A 14,383-nucleotide genomic window follows, 5' to 3' on the forward strand; every position below is an offset into this window, starting at 1 on the left:
CATCTTGTCTAAACGGAGCTTTTGCTGAGAAAGGTTGGACCAGATGATCCTTGAGGTCTCTTCCAACCTGGCGTTCTTTGATTCTATGAAAAGGACCTGGGGGTCATGGTGGACACCAAGTTGAACATGAGCCAGCAGCATGCCCTTGCTGTAAAGAGGGCTAATGGTATCTTTGGTTGCATTAGGCAAAGTACTGATGGCAGGTCAAGGGAGGTGATCCTTCCCCTCTACTCAGCACTGGTGAGGCCACACCTGGAGTGCTGGGTCCAGGTCTGGGCTCCTCAGTACACAAGAGACATGAACATACTGGAGAGAGTCCAGCCAAAGGCCACGAAGATAATTAAGGGACTGAAACATCTCATATATGAGGAAGGGCTGAGAGAGCTGGGACAGTTCAGTCTGGAGAAGAGAAGGCTTGGGGGAAGGATCTTATCAGTGTATATAAATACCTGCAGGGAGGATGCAAAGACCACCAAGCCAGGCTCTCTTCAGAGGTGCCCCGTGACAGAACAAGAGGCCATGAGCATGAACCAAAACACAGGAGGTTCCCTCTGAACATCAGGAAACACTGTGAGGGTGACTGAGCACTGGCACGGTTGGTTTCCCAGGGAGGTTGTGGAGTCTCCATCCTTGGAGATATTCAAAAGTCATCTAGATGTGGTCCTGGGAAACCAGCTCTAGGTGGCCCTGCTTGAGTAGGGGGAGATGGACCAGACAACCTCTGGAGGTCCCATCCAACCCCGGTCATTCTACAGCACTAACAAGTCGGTTAGAAGTTACATAAAAATTGGTTCTAGCCTTCCAACCCAAATTTCCTGTTCTCTAACCAAATCTAGTCTTGAACAAGAAGCCACCCATGCAGAGATGTTCCCTATCTCAGGGTTTTTTAGGACGTGATGTTTGATCAATGTTCTCTGTAAACGCCTATGTGAAATAAACAATTTTTATCCAGTGACCTACCTTCAGAAGTTCCACAAGTCTGCATAGAGCTTTCACCGAGGTTTTGGTCATAGGTTTCTGCACTGACATGTAGAGATTCATTGTAGTTTTAATGATGGTGCTAAGACTGTATGCATAAAGAAAGCCCTAAAAATAAAATGAGTGTGAGGGGAGGAAAAAAAAAAAAAGAATATTTTCACAACAAATAAGTCCTCTCTTTTCTTTCATACATGACAGACAGCTAACTTTTGCCTCTTCACGCTAGAAAATCTACCACTCCACTTCATAAGCAAGCCTGGGATCCCAAATCTGAATGATAGCCTTTTATTAGGCAGCCATTATGAAACTGCCTACAAGTCATTAGACCACCCGATCATTAACCTCTTCTAGAGCCATTCAAATTAAACATAGGTCACTGAATTAAAGGTCTAATAATTTCAGACCTATTGTAAACAAACTCAAAGAACTCCCATCCCCCCAAAAACAGCCTATATAAAAAAAAAAAAAAACAATCTAAGACTTCCAGATTCCATGGAATAAATACACTGACCGTATTTATACACTTCTAAGCTTTCTAAACAGAATTGTCCATCCCACAATAAAAACAGCAATCCTTTTTAAATCAATGTATGCTAAGCTTTTAAATAAAATGTTGATTACATACAGCATGACAAAAATGTTATTCAACTTATTTCAAAGGAAAAGTACTAACAATAAAACCAGAAAGAGACTAGGAAAAGACAGCAAGTGGTATAGGAAACTCAATTCGCTACAAAGCAAAATTTTAAGTCCACTGCAAGTAATTCAAATATAAAACCCACAGATCCTAGTACATGTATGTCTTCAGATATGGAAGATTCAGGATCATGCTTCTATCACACACCTATTCTTATCAGATTTCTGTCAGGCAGATAGATACATATAAAAGCTAGCAAAAATAAATTCAGAAATAAGATGCATCTTACATTAAGACTACATGCTGTTAGTAGGCCAAAAGAAAACCAGCTGCCTCGGAACGTAGCAAGATTCTTGCAAAGTACCATCACTAGGCAAAGCACAATGAAACAACACAAAACCTTTACTGGAAGTATGTACTGTGCTAAATAATACTAAATTAGATACTGGTTCAGTCCAACTTATGTGCCTCATGACTGACTCAAAAAAGAAAAAAAACCCAAAACCTTTACTACAGAGGAAACGAAGCTTTCTTAATTTCCTAAGTCAAGAGAAAAATTCAACATTTTAGCCACTGAATATTTAGGCAGATGCACTTTCCCCACACACTTTATGGAAAGGCCTTTTACGGATTTACTTAAAAGAGTATCTACTGGGCATTTAAAATTTTAGAAGAATTCCCATATTGTAAAATAACACACTGATGATCACAGAACTTCTGTGATTTCTTCTTATGTTCAACAACTTGCACCAAAACATCAGTTTGCTGCATCACCACATTAAAAGACTGCACACCTGGATGAAGACATTGCAGCGGTTAGAAAGATCCTCAGCAAACTTATCCACGCGTTGCTCTTTTGACAAGATAGATTCCATTTTTGTCATCCATGAGCTCACAAAAACATAATATGACTGCATATCTCTGGAGAAGGAAAAAAAGAACGCTGTTCACTTCAAACAAGGAGGAGTATGAAGATTTTCTTTTCTATTTCCAAAGCTTAAATTCTTGCAAGGAAAATATGTTAAATCTTCAGTCCCCAAAGTAATAACTCTCCATTCCCAAAAGTATCAGAACCTCATACTCATTTATATTTTAAGTCTCTATAGGTAAGGATTAGTCTGCCAATTATATCTGTACAAGCATACCCCAAAGAGTCAAAATCATCTATCTTTCAAGAGCACAAATGGCCCTTTTAGCTGTACATATACTACACTTTAAATTAAAAAAGTAAATAAAGCTGCTAGAAAATGCTTCTAAACACTAGACAAAAAAGTCCTACGCTGATGTTAATTTTTTAGTATTTTATATACACACACACAACTTACTATATCAATACCAGACTGGACTGCTCTTAAATAACATAATTCTCCATAAATTAATCTGCTGGGATTACACTAGTTGTAATTAAATGGTTAAATAGAGTTAACTTTTAAAACTGCTATTTATTCCATGCTACAGAATTGTGACACTGCAATACTACTTATTGTAGCAGTTACAGGAGGAATAGTCAGGCAAAAACACCAAGAGGCCCCCTGTGGATGAACAAGAAGCTCCTGGACAACGTCAAACAAAAAAAGGAAGCCTACAGAGGGTGGAAGCAAGGGCAGGTAGCCTGGGAAGAATACAGAGAAACTGTCTGAGCAGCCAGGGATCAGGTTAGGAAAGCCAAAGCCCTGACAGAAATTGATCTGGCCAGGGATGTTAAGGACAAAAAGAAAAGCTTCTATAGGTATGTTGGTGATAAAAGGAGGATGAGGGAAAATGTGGGTCCCCTCCAGAATGAAACAGGTGACCTGGTTACCCAGGATGTGGAGAAGGCTGAGGTACTCAATGACTTCTTTGCCTCAGTCTTCACTGGCAAGTGCTTGAGCCACACTGCCCAGGTCACAGAAGGCAGGGGCTGGGAGAATGCAGAACCGCCCACTGTAGGAGAGGATCAGGTTTGAGAATATCTAAGGAACCTGAAGGTGCACAAGTCCATGGAACCTGATGGGATGCAACCGCAGGTCTTGAGGGAACTGGTGGATGAAGTGGCCAGGCCACTCTCCATCATATTTGAGAAGTCCTGGCAGTCCAGTGAAGTTCCCACTGACTGGAAAAGGGAAAACATAACCCCCATTTTTAAGAAGGGTAAAAAGGAAGACCCAGGGAACTACAGGCCGGTCAGTCTCACCTCCATGCCTGGCAAGATCATGGAGCAGACCCTCCTGGAGACTATGCTCAGGCACATGGAAAATAAGGAGGTGATTGGTGACAGCCAATGCGGCTTCACTAAGGGCAAATCGTGCCTGACAAATTTGGTGGCCTTCTATGATGGGGTTACAGTGTTGGTGGACAAGGGAAGGGCAACTGATGTCATCTACCTGGACTTGTGCAAGGCATTTGACACCGTGTCAAACTGGAGAGACATGGATTTGATGGATGAACCACTCGGTGGATAAGGAATTGACTGGATGGTCGCACTCAAAGAGTTGTGGTCAACGGCTCAATGTCCAAGTGGAGACCAGTGATGAGTGGCGTCCCTCAGGGGTCAGTACTGGGACCGGTGCTGTTTAACATCTTTGTTAGCAACATGGACAGCAGGATCGAGTGCACCCTCAGCAAGTTTGCTGACGACACCAAGCTGTGTGGTGTCATCAACATGCTGGAGGGAAGGGATGCCATCCAGAGGGACCCTGACAGGCTTAGGAGGTGGGCCCATGCAAACCGCATGAAGTTCAACAAGGCCAAGTGCAAGGTCCTGCACATGGGTCGACGCAATCCCAAGCACGACCATAGGCTGGGCGAGGAACGGATTGAAAGCAGCCCCAAGGAGAAGGACTTGAGGGTATTGATGGATGAGAAGCTCAACATGAGCCAGCAGTGTGCGCTTGCAGCCCAGAAAGCCAACCCTGTCCTGGGCTGCATCAAAAGAGGTATGACCAGCAGGTCGAGGGAGGTGATCCTGCCCCTCTGCTCGGCTCTTGTGAGACCCCACCTGGAGTACTGCGTCCAGCTCTGGGGGCCCCAGTACAAGAAGGACATGGAGCTATTTGAGAGAGTCTAGAGGAGACCACGAAGCTGATCAGAGGGCTCGAGCACCTCTCCTGTGAGGACAGGCTGAGAGAGTTGGGATTGTTCAGCCTGGAGAAGAGAAGGCTCCGGGGAGATCTAATTGCAGCTTTCTAGTATCTGAAGGGAGCCTACAGGAAAAATGGTGAGGGACTGTTTATCAGGGAGTGTAGTGATAGGACAAGGGGTAATGGGTTTAAGCTGAAGGAGGGTCGATTTAGATTAGATGTTAGAAAGAAATTCTTTACTGTGAGGGTGGTGAGGCACTGGAACAGGTTGCCCAGAGAGGTTGTGGAGGCCCCACCCCTGGAAGTGTTCAAGGCCAGGTTGGATGGGGCTTTGGGCAATATGGTCTAGTGGAGGTTGTCCCTGCCCATAGCAGGGGGATTGGAACTAGATGATCTTTGAGGTCCCTTCCAACCCAAACCATTCTACGATTCTATGAATGTATTCAGGTCATTGATTATGACATCAAAAAATTACACTTTAAAGAATACTCTTATTTAAGGCAACAGTCCAATTATCAAAGGCAGTACAAGAATCTGTAAAAAGTTATTGGCAGAATTCAAATCTGCAGATGCAAAATCTGGATTTTTTTTTACAATATCCTCAAAATTGTGCATCCAAAGAAGGGCAAAGAAGCTGGTGAAGGGTCTAGAGAACAAGTCCTGTGAGGAGCAGCTGAGGGAACAGGGGTTGTTTAGCCTGGAGAAAAGAAGGCTGAGGGGAGACCTTATTGCTCTCTACAACTACCTGAAAGGAGGTTGTAGACACGTGGGCGTTGGTCTCTTCTCCCAGGTAAGAAGTGATAGGACAAGAGGATATGGTCTCGAATTGTGCTAGAGGAGGTTTAGATTGGATATTAGGAAAAATTTCTTCATCAAAGGGGTTGTCAAGCATGGGGACAGGATGCCCAGGGAAGTGGTTGAGTCACCATCCCTGGAGGTGTCTAAAAGATGTGTAGATGTGGCACTTAGGGACATGGTTTAGTGGTGGACTTGGCAGCATTTGGTTTACAGTTGGACTTGATGATCTTAAAGGTCTTTTCCAACCTAAATGATTCTATGAAACGCCTGTGAATATCCAGATCTCTTTCAACATTTTCTTAATCTTAAGAGCTGCAAGACATGACTTGTACCACTGCCCAAGACCAGAAGCAAAGCAGTACAGTTATGCTCCGTCCCAGAATTAAAGCCCAGGAAAGAATTTAGTCAAGAAGAATTTAGTCAGAGCTCTCGAATCTTCCTGTGGACATTGGATGTAAACCAGGAAGAGGTGGAATGTAACAGAAACATGGCAGTTGTGAAAATAATCTACCAGAGGATCATGTAGGCATGGACTTGCTTTTTTCTCTCTCCCTTCCCTCCAACCCAACCTCTTGCATACAGGGTTGGAAGAAAACCTGCAAAATGTAAGCTTTTACTTCTATAGCACAGACCCCATTTGCCACCTTCTTGCTTTGGTCCGCAACATAAACAGAAATCTTAGCCCTATTATCTTCCTATGCAATACAGCACACCTCTTCATAAGACTGACAACTAAAAAAATTCCAACCCATCTTTACACATATTTTAGGAAGAACTTAGAGCTCTAAGGAAGTGACTTGCAAACCATACAGAGCAAAAAAACCAAAAGAAACCTTTTCAAATACAGATAATTTCAAAGACCATTAAACAAGCAATTAAAACCGTCATGAAGAAAGAAATGCTTGCCAAGAAAGTATCATCACCAAGCAGAGAAAAACTCCTTTATAAGCCTACTAGCAACTTAACTCCATAAACACACGGAAAGCAGAGAGCCCCAAGAGAAAACAAAGCAGCTCAGGTTACTGGACACTAGTTTAAAAAAAAAAAAAAAGGGAAGTTGAAAATATGGAAATAGAAATAACTGAAACAATCAAATATTTAGAACTGCCAGGAACATTGTTATTTTGGTGACATAATACACATTTTTCTGAAACTGTGACAAGGAAAAAAGCTTAGGTTTGATCACCACTTTTCCAGTAACACTAATACACACGTATTGCTGCAGTGAAATGGAAAAGTTGATTAACACCACTGAGCAACACTACACAACATGCTAGTACCCACATTTATAACTATTTGCCAAACAGCATTATGAAGCAGTATTTAGGAAGCTTACTTAGTAAGTGACTGTGCCTTCTGCTGTAGAAAGTTCTCCCTTTGCATTTTAACTGTATGAATACTTTTCTTGTCCAAAAATTTGGCAGCAGCTGGTATCTTCTGAATCAGGAAGTTGTCAGCAAACCAGATAATGTTAGCAGTCAATGTGATGGCTGGTACCTGGAGTAAAAAAAAAAAAAAAAAAGGAAGGAAAATATTACAAAGTAGCCATAAACATAAGTAACCACAAAACACTATGCCACCATGCCTGTGTAAGTCTCTCTTGAACCAGAAGACACAATTCAGTTTATTTCTGCATAACTAGTTTCTACAAAGTATTACATTCATGTTAAAAAAGGTTTCTCCCCTAGAAGTCCACTAAGGATACCACAGGCAAAGTTATTACCACTCTCAGTGATTCCAAACAGTATTAGTGAATTTAATTATTTCTTAATACCAACTGATATGAAAAAGCCCCAGTCACCTTCAGGCTTAGAGGTCTTTCAAAATACATGTTTATAGCCAAGGTCAAAACCTACTGCATTTATTCAGTCCCACAATACTCAAAACAATTTTTTGTCCTCACTGCCACAATCTTGAGAAGAAACATTTTAATGGTAATTTCAAGTTATTTTACCTTACTGCTAAGTAAGTGTACAGGTTTTGGATCATCTTTAAAAGAAAATGGCAGGGTAAAGAAGGGGGACAGAGGAAAATTTAAAAAGTAGAAAAATCTTAATTCTGCTTTCTGATTTGTTTTGGTAAATTGTGTGGTTTTTCTTTTCTCAAGTCTGTGCTATGCAACTAAGAAAATTATCTACTTCGTTACAGAAGATTTTTTCCCCCTCAATTATTGACAAAAGAATAAAGCATTCACCTTTTTACAGACATCCAACAATGACTTGTAAAATTTCTTGTCTATGGTCCGAAAAATCTGAAAATGCAGTACAAAGAGGCCACAAATGCCCACGTATTTATCTCTCTGGTCAATTTCTGAAGGTTCGCCTGCAGAAATACACCTTTTTTGAAGTCTGCTCCCAGACAAACAATACAAACAATTTTAGAAACAGTGAAGCTGGCAGAAGAAGCATGAGCTTGCATTACCAAGTTTAGCTTCCACATTTGCAAAAGCTGTGCGAAGAGTATGAGCAAATTCTTCAGCAAACGTGCTGTTCTTCGACACTGACACTCCGCCATTTACAGAATCAAACTGTTGCTCTATACAGGCCTGAGCAAAAAGGGAAAAAAAGTATAATGATAATACCATGAATTTTGGACCTTAAAAGAATACTGATTTTGCAAGAGAAGAATACTGTAAAAACAAAATTATTTAAGACTAACCTCAAGTTAGTCTTAAACTTCACAACATACAGGTTTTTTTAACTATGCTTAAATTTAGTATAATAACAGAAGATATTAAAAACTTCTCTTATACTTAGCATTCAAAAAAACCATTTTATTTACTTTACATTTCTATTAAGAAGCATTTTTAAAGAAACTACTTGATGTGCTAGTGATAAGAAACTAGATGCGTATTCAGATTATTACATTATAATGTTACTAACTATCCACTAACTAAACAAGATTATCATGCAAGTTGCTTGTAGGATGTAGTTCATGAACTTGAAGCATAAAATCCTACACCACTGGTAGCGGTTTAAAAAAAATAAAATACCAAAACCCCCACAACAGTAAAAAAATAGACACACACTTCAGATTTTCTAAAGATATTAGAAAAGTCTTTAATGGAATTGTATTTAAGAATATTTTTCATGTATTTTTGTTAGGAAGAGGCATTTGCAGGACAGGAGGTGAAACTTCCTGAATGAATACCAGACAAATCCTGCTGATGTCTCAAACATATAATGAAGTCTTTGTACTAATGCAACTCTAGAGAAACATAAGATGAAAAATGGATAGCTGATAGGAATGTCCTTTGAAAGAATGAGCCAAATTGTGCTTAGTTATTTATCTATAACTTCCCTTTTGGAGGCTTTTACAGATGTAAGCTGTAAGAACTGAGCAACAGTCCTGTTCAATTGACTCTGCTGTGACCAGATTCAGCAATGCTATCCTCTGCCCACTACGCCATAACATCTGATTTTAGTGTCTCATACACACACTTTTCAAAAAAAAAAAAAAAAGATAGCTTCTTGAACACATTTAAGTTAACTGTATTGAAAAAGTAGTTAAAGAAGTGTACCTATGCTATGTAAGCCTGACCACTATTCAAATTTTTGGTGAAAAACAGACTCCCTGATAATACACAGTCCTAATGCCAAGTTGTCTGTGTTTCTTTAATTCTGCAGAACAGTAAGCATTAACTGCTACCATTCAAAGCCTGGCACAGTTCTAGCACATGAGAACATGAGAAGTGCAAGGAAGGATCTTACAATAGTGCCTTTTTCCCCCCCTCCACATGCAGATGCGAGTGCCAAATTCACACATCACTGTATCCAGAAGAAAACAAAATGAAAATCAAACAAACCATCCTAAAAAGAATGTTGCTTTAATGCAACAGTCCCCCTTATCATACTGGGGAATATTAATTTCATTACCTGAAATATCATTCCATCAAGTAATTGGCATTCCAGTTTTAACAGTAGCTTTTCAAATGGCTTCAGTTTATCTTCTTGAATCCCAAACTTAGAAGGGTTGTGATGGACAGATTTTAGCAGCCTGTAAGGAGTAGGTGTGGAACACATACATAGAACACAATTAAAACATGCTAACAGTTTTACCATATCCTGTACCATTTTGATAATAGATTTTAATTGCCCGTATATGTGTCCAGCAGCAACTCCAAAATTAAAAAAAAACACACAAACAAACCACTAGGTCTGTATAAGCCATTTGCATTTGAATAACTCCCATTTATTTAGTTTTTCAATAAAACAGAGTTGTTATTCCACTAATTTAACTACCTTTATAATTGTTGACTCTTCAGCTTTTACTTAAGATAGAATTCTTACTTAAATCTGTATGCCCATCCCCATGATCAATATGGATAGGGATAGTCTTATATCAGTTCTGTACAAAATTAGATTTCTTACTGAATATATTTTAAACCCCATCAATCATTACTCCGTTTTTCAAGATGCTTACCATGTATTGTAAATGCAACATTCAGCACTTAAAACTTACTGGTGCTGTTTGAAGGACACAGTGGGATCTTAGCCCTGCTCTCCATTGAGATTTCTGGAAAACTCTCAGGGTTACCAAAATCCATGTTCCCACACTGACTTTCTTGAAACAAAGACACATGCACATATTTTTATCTTTTATTTTTCACACCTTCAGAGACACACCTCTTATACATGGTCCAGTGATCTTTCAGAGTGGCATGATTGTCAATTATTTCATCCAGAGTGATTAAGACTGTGAGCAACTCTCCCAGATGCTCGTACATTGCCTGTTAAAAAAAAGGACTGTAGTTATTGAAAAGTTTATTGCAGTCATGTATTATCAGCCAACAAGACATCAGCTAGAGAGTTAAACTGGAGACTTCTTGGTTTGCTAGCTTAAAGTTTTAGTATTTCTTGTAGTGACACAAGGAACATTAGTTTGTGTACAGGCATTGCTTTAAGTTCACTGTTCTATTCAACACTGAAGGTAGGATTTTTTTAAATTGTCTGCACACAGAAGCACACATAGCACACAATAAGGGAGTGTGCAAACACTTTTCAGCTAAGAAACCTAGAATATGAGAGATGTTGAGACACCAGTTCTTTCCACACAAAGCCAAAAAAAAGCTGATTAACAAAACAAAACCTTTAAAGATATTCCAGATTGAAAGCTGTGCTTGCAACTCACTTTCTTGCTGCTTTTCTCAGGATTAATGATCAAGACATACATATATTAACATAAGCAAAAGGGCTCTAAATCATTCCCACCTGAAAATGAACTCCAGATGTCTCTATAATTTTAGGTGCATTCCTGTAAATAAAATAAATATTTTAATGTCTTTTTAACCCTTAGAACAGAGCATATTTATCAATTCTGTATCACGGTGTGTTCTTTGTTTCTTGGGGTATATTTTTCTTCATTAACACAGTAACTTCAGAAAACAAAACAGCCTCAAAATCTGATTAAAAGTATATGCTATGTGAAATCTGTATGCTATGATCAAATTTAATATTGCATTTTTTAAATGTACAGCATATGACTGGTTCAAACCACTGACTGCATTCAGTGCACACGTATATCGCCAATTCCCAATTCAGTTATACTAACAGCAAGTAGCCTTGATACATACAGCCTTGCAGCCCAAAAGTACAAAATCATTTCACATACTTAATCAAGCCATGTCCAAGCTACACATCCAGCCTTGTTCATTCAGCACCATATCAAAAGTCTACCTTGTACTGTAGTGTAAGACAAAAATGAAAACAAGAAATAAAACTGAGAAGAATGATGCTACCCTGTCTGAGGGGAGAAGGGGGAAGGAATCAAGAGCCCTGCAGCTATATTCAGAGCTAAATCAAACTATTTTATTCATAGCTAAACTCTCCTCAGTTTTCAGAGGAGGTACACCCAACAACCCTTACTGACCTCAACTTCAGGTGTTTAAACCACAGTTGCTCTGTGAGGAATATATACCAAGATTTACATATTTAAAACATTAGACTGTGAAAGTGATCTGATTTTTAAGCTACTGGTATCCACTGTATCAGTCAACAGAAGGAATCTCTCTCTCAAAAAGAGAAAGGATGAAAGAGGAATGGTATCTCTTAATCATAAATACTAAGTGCCTCTGAACCATCAATTGTATCAAAAAATGACAAAAAAAATCTTGCATCTCTTTATATAAAAGCATTGCCTTTTCTGAAAATAAAACAAATCCACTTCTGTAATGGCTTATGAAGACCAAACTTGCAGAGCAAAGCACTCTCCATATCTCTAGACAACAATATCCCAAAAGGGACCATGCCTTAGACAGAACATTCATATGTTATACATTTGTTTAACTACATAAAAACAATGTAGCATTTCAGGGAATAATTACTTGTTGCTGGTATAGAGAACTGCCAACTGATGCACTACATTCACCACCACTTCATAACATCGGGTAACAAAGCAAGACAGCTCCTGAAATACAAGAAAATAAAATGCATATGTATATATAGACCTTCCTCATACGCAAGTTGTCATTTCATCCAACATACTGAACATAAACCACTGAACTCGCAGCCCAAGCTCCAATTACACCCCTAATCCAATTCAGTGGACAGACCTACAGCAGGATGGAAAACATCTTACTAAGAGCTCTGAAAAAGTATCCAGGACTAAGCTAAGAAGCTACTGAACATGAACTTCCAGTACAGCTTGGACTATTTATACTATTGGTTCAACTTATCAAAAGACAGTAAGAAGTGACTCGACAAGAGTGCCCAAGTATTTTCAGAGAGAATATCCCTGATAGCAAAGGCTGTGCCTTTCCCCGCTAGATTCAAGAATCACGCTCTGGGAACTGGTGACAGCCAAATTCAAATCAGAAATTAACACAGAAGCCTGTACCTCCTGTAAGAGCAATAAGCCACAGAATATTGCTTTCAAAGAAACATGACAATGTCTCTGAGGTATGCTTGACTAGAGCAGGACTTGAGCTCAGCTACATCGTTAGTACAAAACGAGTAACAACAGGTCAACTCTGACCACTTAAAGGACTATCTTAACTTCTATAATAGATTTTAACAAGGCATTCCTTGAGCAGTAAGACAAATGAATCTGAGTTTCCCTTAACGGCAGTAATATTTGCTCATTAATGCACTACGGTGCATTAATCCCATCAGAGAAAAGTCAGCATGTGATGAGTCTAGCCAGTCAGCACACAGATGGCTTCACAGCAGACACAGCCCACACTGGCTAACCAGCCAGACTGCCATCCCTGCCAGAAGGCTGGCTAACAGCTGAATTCTGTCTTCCTCTCCATCAAAAATAGATCTTATTTGGGCTTCTGCCTTCTATTAGTCACCAGTTTTCACAAAACATGAAAGTGTCGTTACTTCTTATACTTGTATTGCTCTATCAAATGCAGCTGAAACAAGCCAACAGATTCCAGAGGAATGGATTAATAGACAATCGAGATCATGTTTCCTGTGGAAGGGGGACCAGCTGCCATTTTAAAACTTCCAGGAAATAGTCCAATTTAACAGCACATGCATATTAGCAGCTACACAATACAGATGAGATTATCATTTTATCCGAGTTCTTCAAATACATTGTCTTCCACAGGATCAACAGTACCCAACTTGTGTTTCACAGCACTATTTTGATAATTTTTAAGAAAAAATGTTTTGACACAGCAAATTTGAGGCTATTACATCTAGTTAATCAAGAAATACTGAACTCAGAAGAGCCAATAAACCAATACATGGAGATTAGTTCTATGAAAGCAATATTGCACCTCTTTTGTCATCTTCATTGATATTTTCACACCGCCCTTGGGGATATGCTTATAACATTGATAAGAACAGCATTTCCCTGACTATGGATACAGACTACGACTGAGTGGATTTAGGGGAACACAACAGTTGAAAAAGAACAAACTCAATAAGGAAAAAGTTTTCCTCATAGCTTTACCCAAAGCAACACAAAGTCGTTAACGCAGTAACTTTCCCTTTGGGGCAACATCCTGCATCTCCCTACTTTCCCAAGTTGCTCAACAATCAGCAAGCTATTGTAGCATACATACAAAGTGGGCTCACAAGTAATACCGCTATATTTTTGTGTAGTGTTTACCCTATAAATATACACATCAGCATACACCCCAAAAATAAACATAAACTTGTTCTACAGAGTGAGTCTGCAATGCACACAGACATCCAAACAACCAGTCACCCCGCTCTCAACTTCCACCAGGACAGAGTATCCTGAGGGGGGGGGAAGCCTGGAAAAGCACAAGTGTACAGTAGCCCCATTTCAGAACCACTAAAAGATCTCAAACATCTGCTCAGTAAGAAATGGAGGATGAAGGATGAAACTGACAAAGTTGACAGAACAAAAAGCTTCAAAAATAGGGAAAAAACCCAAGATATCCTAACAACTAATTGCATGGTAAAAGAGGTTGAGAAACAACTTCCTATAGCATTCAACCTGTTATGACTCTGTAAATTACTACTAGTAATTGCTAGTATACAGCAAGAACAGGAATTTTAACCTTTGTTAAACCAGAATTTGTTTAAACATTCCGGAAGCTTCCTGTATATTCTCTACTTCAACACAGATATTTCATTACAAGCAATACTGCATAAAAATAGAAACATTTTTGGAAGCAGGACAATCACTTAAGCTATACTAAAGAGAAAAATATTCCACAGTAGACTGAAACCTAAGAGCACAGGAAATCCTAAGAAGAAACACAGATCCTGTTTTCATGCAAAGGACCCTGATAACCAAATTGTTTAAGAAATGAGTGTTCTTCCCTGAAAATTTGAGTGATGCACAAGCAATTTCTTTACAGGCGCATGTTTTAATTTGCTTTCTTCTATCAGCTAAAAAAAGATGTATAAACAATTAATCTACTCCCAATGTTCAATGAAAACTAAAACTTGCTAATCGAAACCATAAAAATAAATACCTTTAACTTTGCCAT

At 39.2% G+C, this 14,383-nt stretch overlaps 1 protein-coding gene across 3 annotated transcripts in view; it reads right to left on the reverse strand.

Moving 5' to 3' along the window:
* Window positions 1-14,383, reverse strand: part of WASHC4 (WASH complex subunit 4) — a 64,464-nt gene that overhangs the window by 41,484 nt on the left and 8,597 nt on the right. For all 3 annotated transcript variants that reach the window (XM_054846489.1, XM_054846479.1, XM_054846471.1), the window contains exons 7-15: window positions 11,795-11,877; window positions 10,683-10,725; window positions 10,098-10,201; window positions 9,348-9,468; window positions 7,894-8,017; window positions 7,667-7,794; window positions 6,809-6,969; window positions 2,410-2,536; window positions 961-1,086 (exon numbers count right to left, since the gene is read on the reverse strand). In XM_054846489.1, the coding sequence (XP_054702464.1) occupies window positions 961-1,086; window positions 2,410-2,536; window positions 6,809-6,969; window positions 7,667-7,794; window positions 7,894-8,017; window positions 9,348-9,468; window positions 10,098-10,201; window positions 10,683-10,725; window positions 11,795-11,877 (1,017 nt within the window). The remainder of the gene's footprint in view (window positions 1-960; window positions 1,087-2,409; window positions 2,537-6,808; window positions 6,970-7,666; window positions 7,795-7,893; window positions 8,018-9,347; window positions 9,469-10,097; window positions 10,202-10,682; window positions 10,726-11,794; window positions 11,878-14,383) is intronic.

This window comes from Grus americana, chromosome 1, assembly GCF_028858705.1.
Source record: "Grus americana isolate bGruAme1 chromosome 1, bGruAme1.mat, whole genome shotgun sequence".
Lineage (NCBI taxonomy): Eukaryota > Metazoa > Chordata > Aves > Gruiformes > Gruidae > Grus > Grus americana.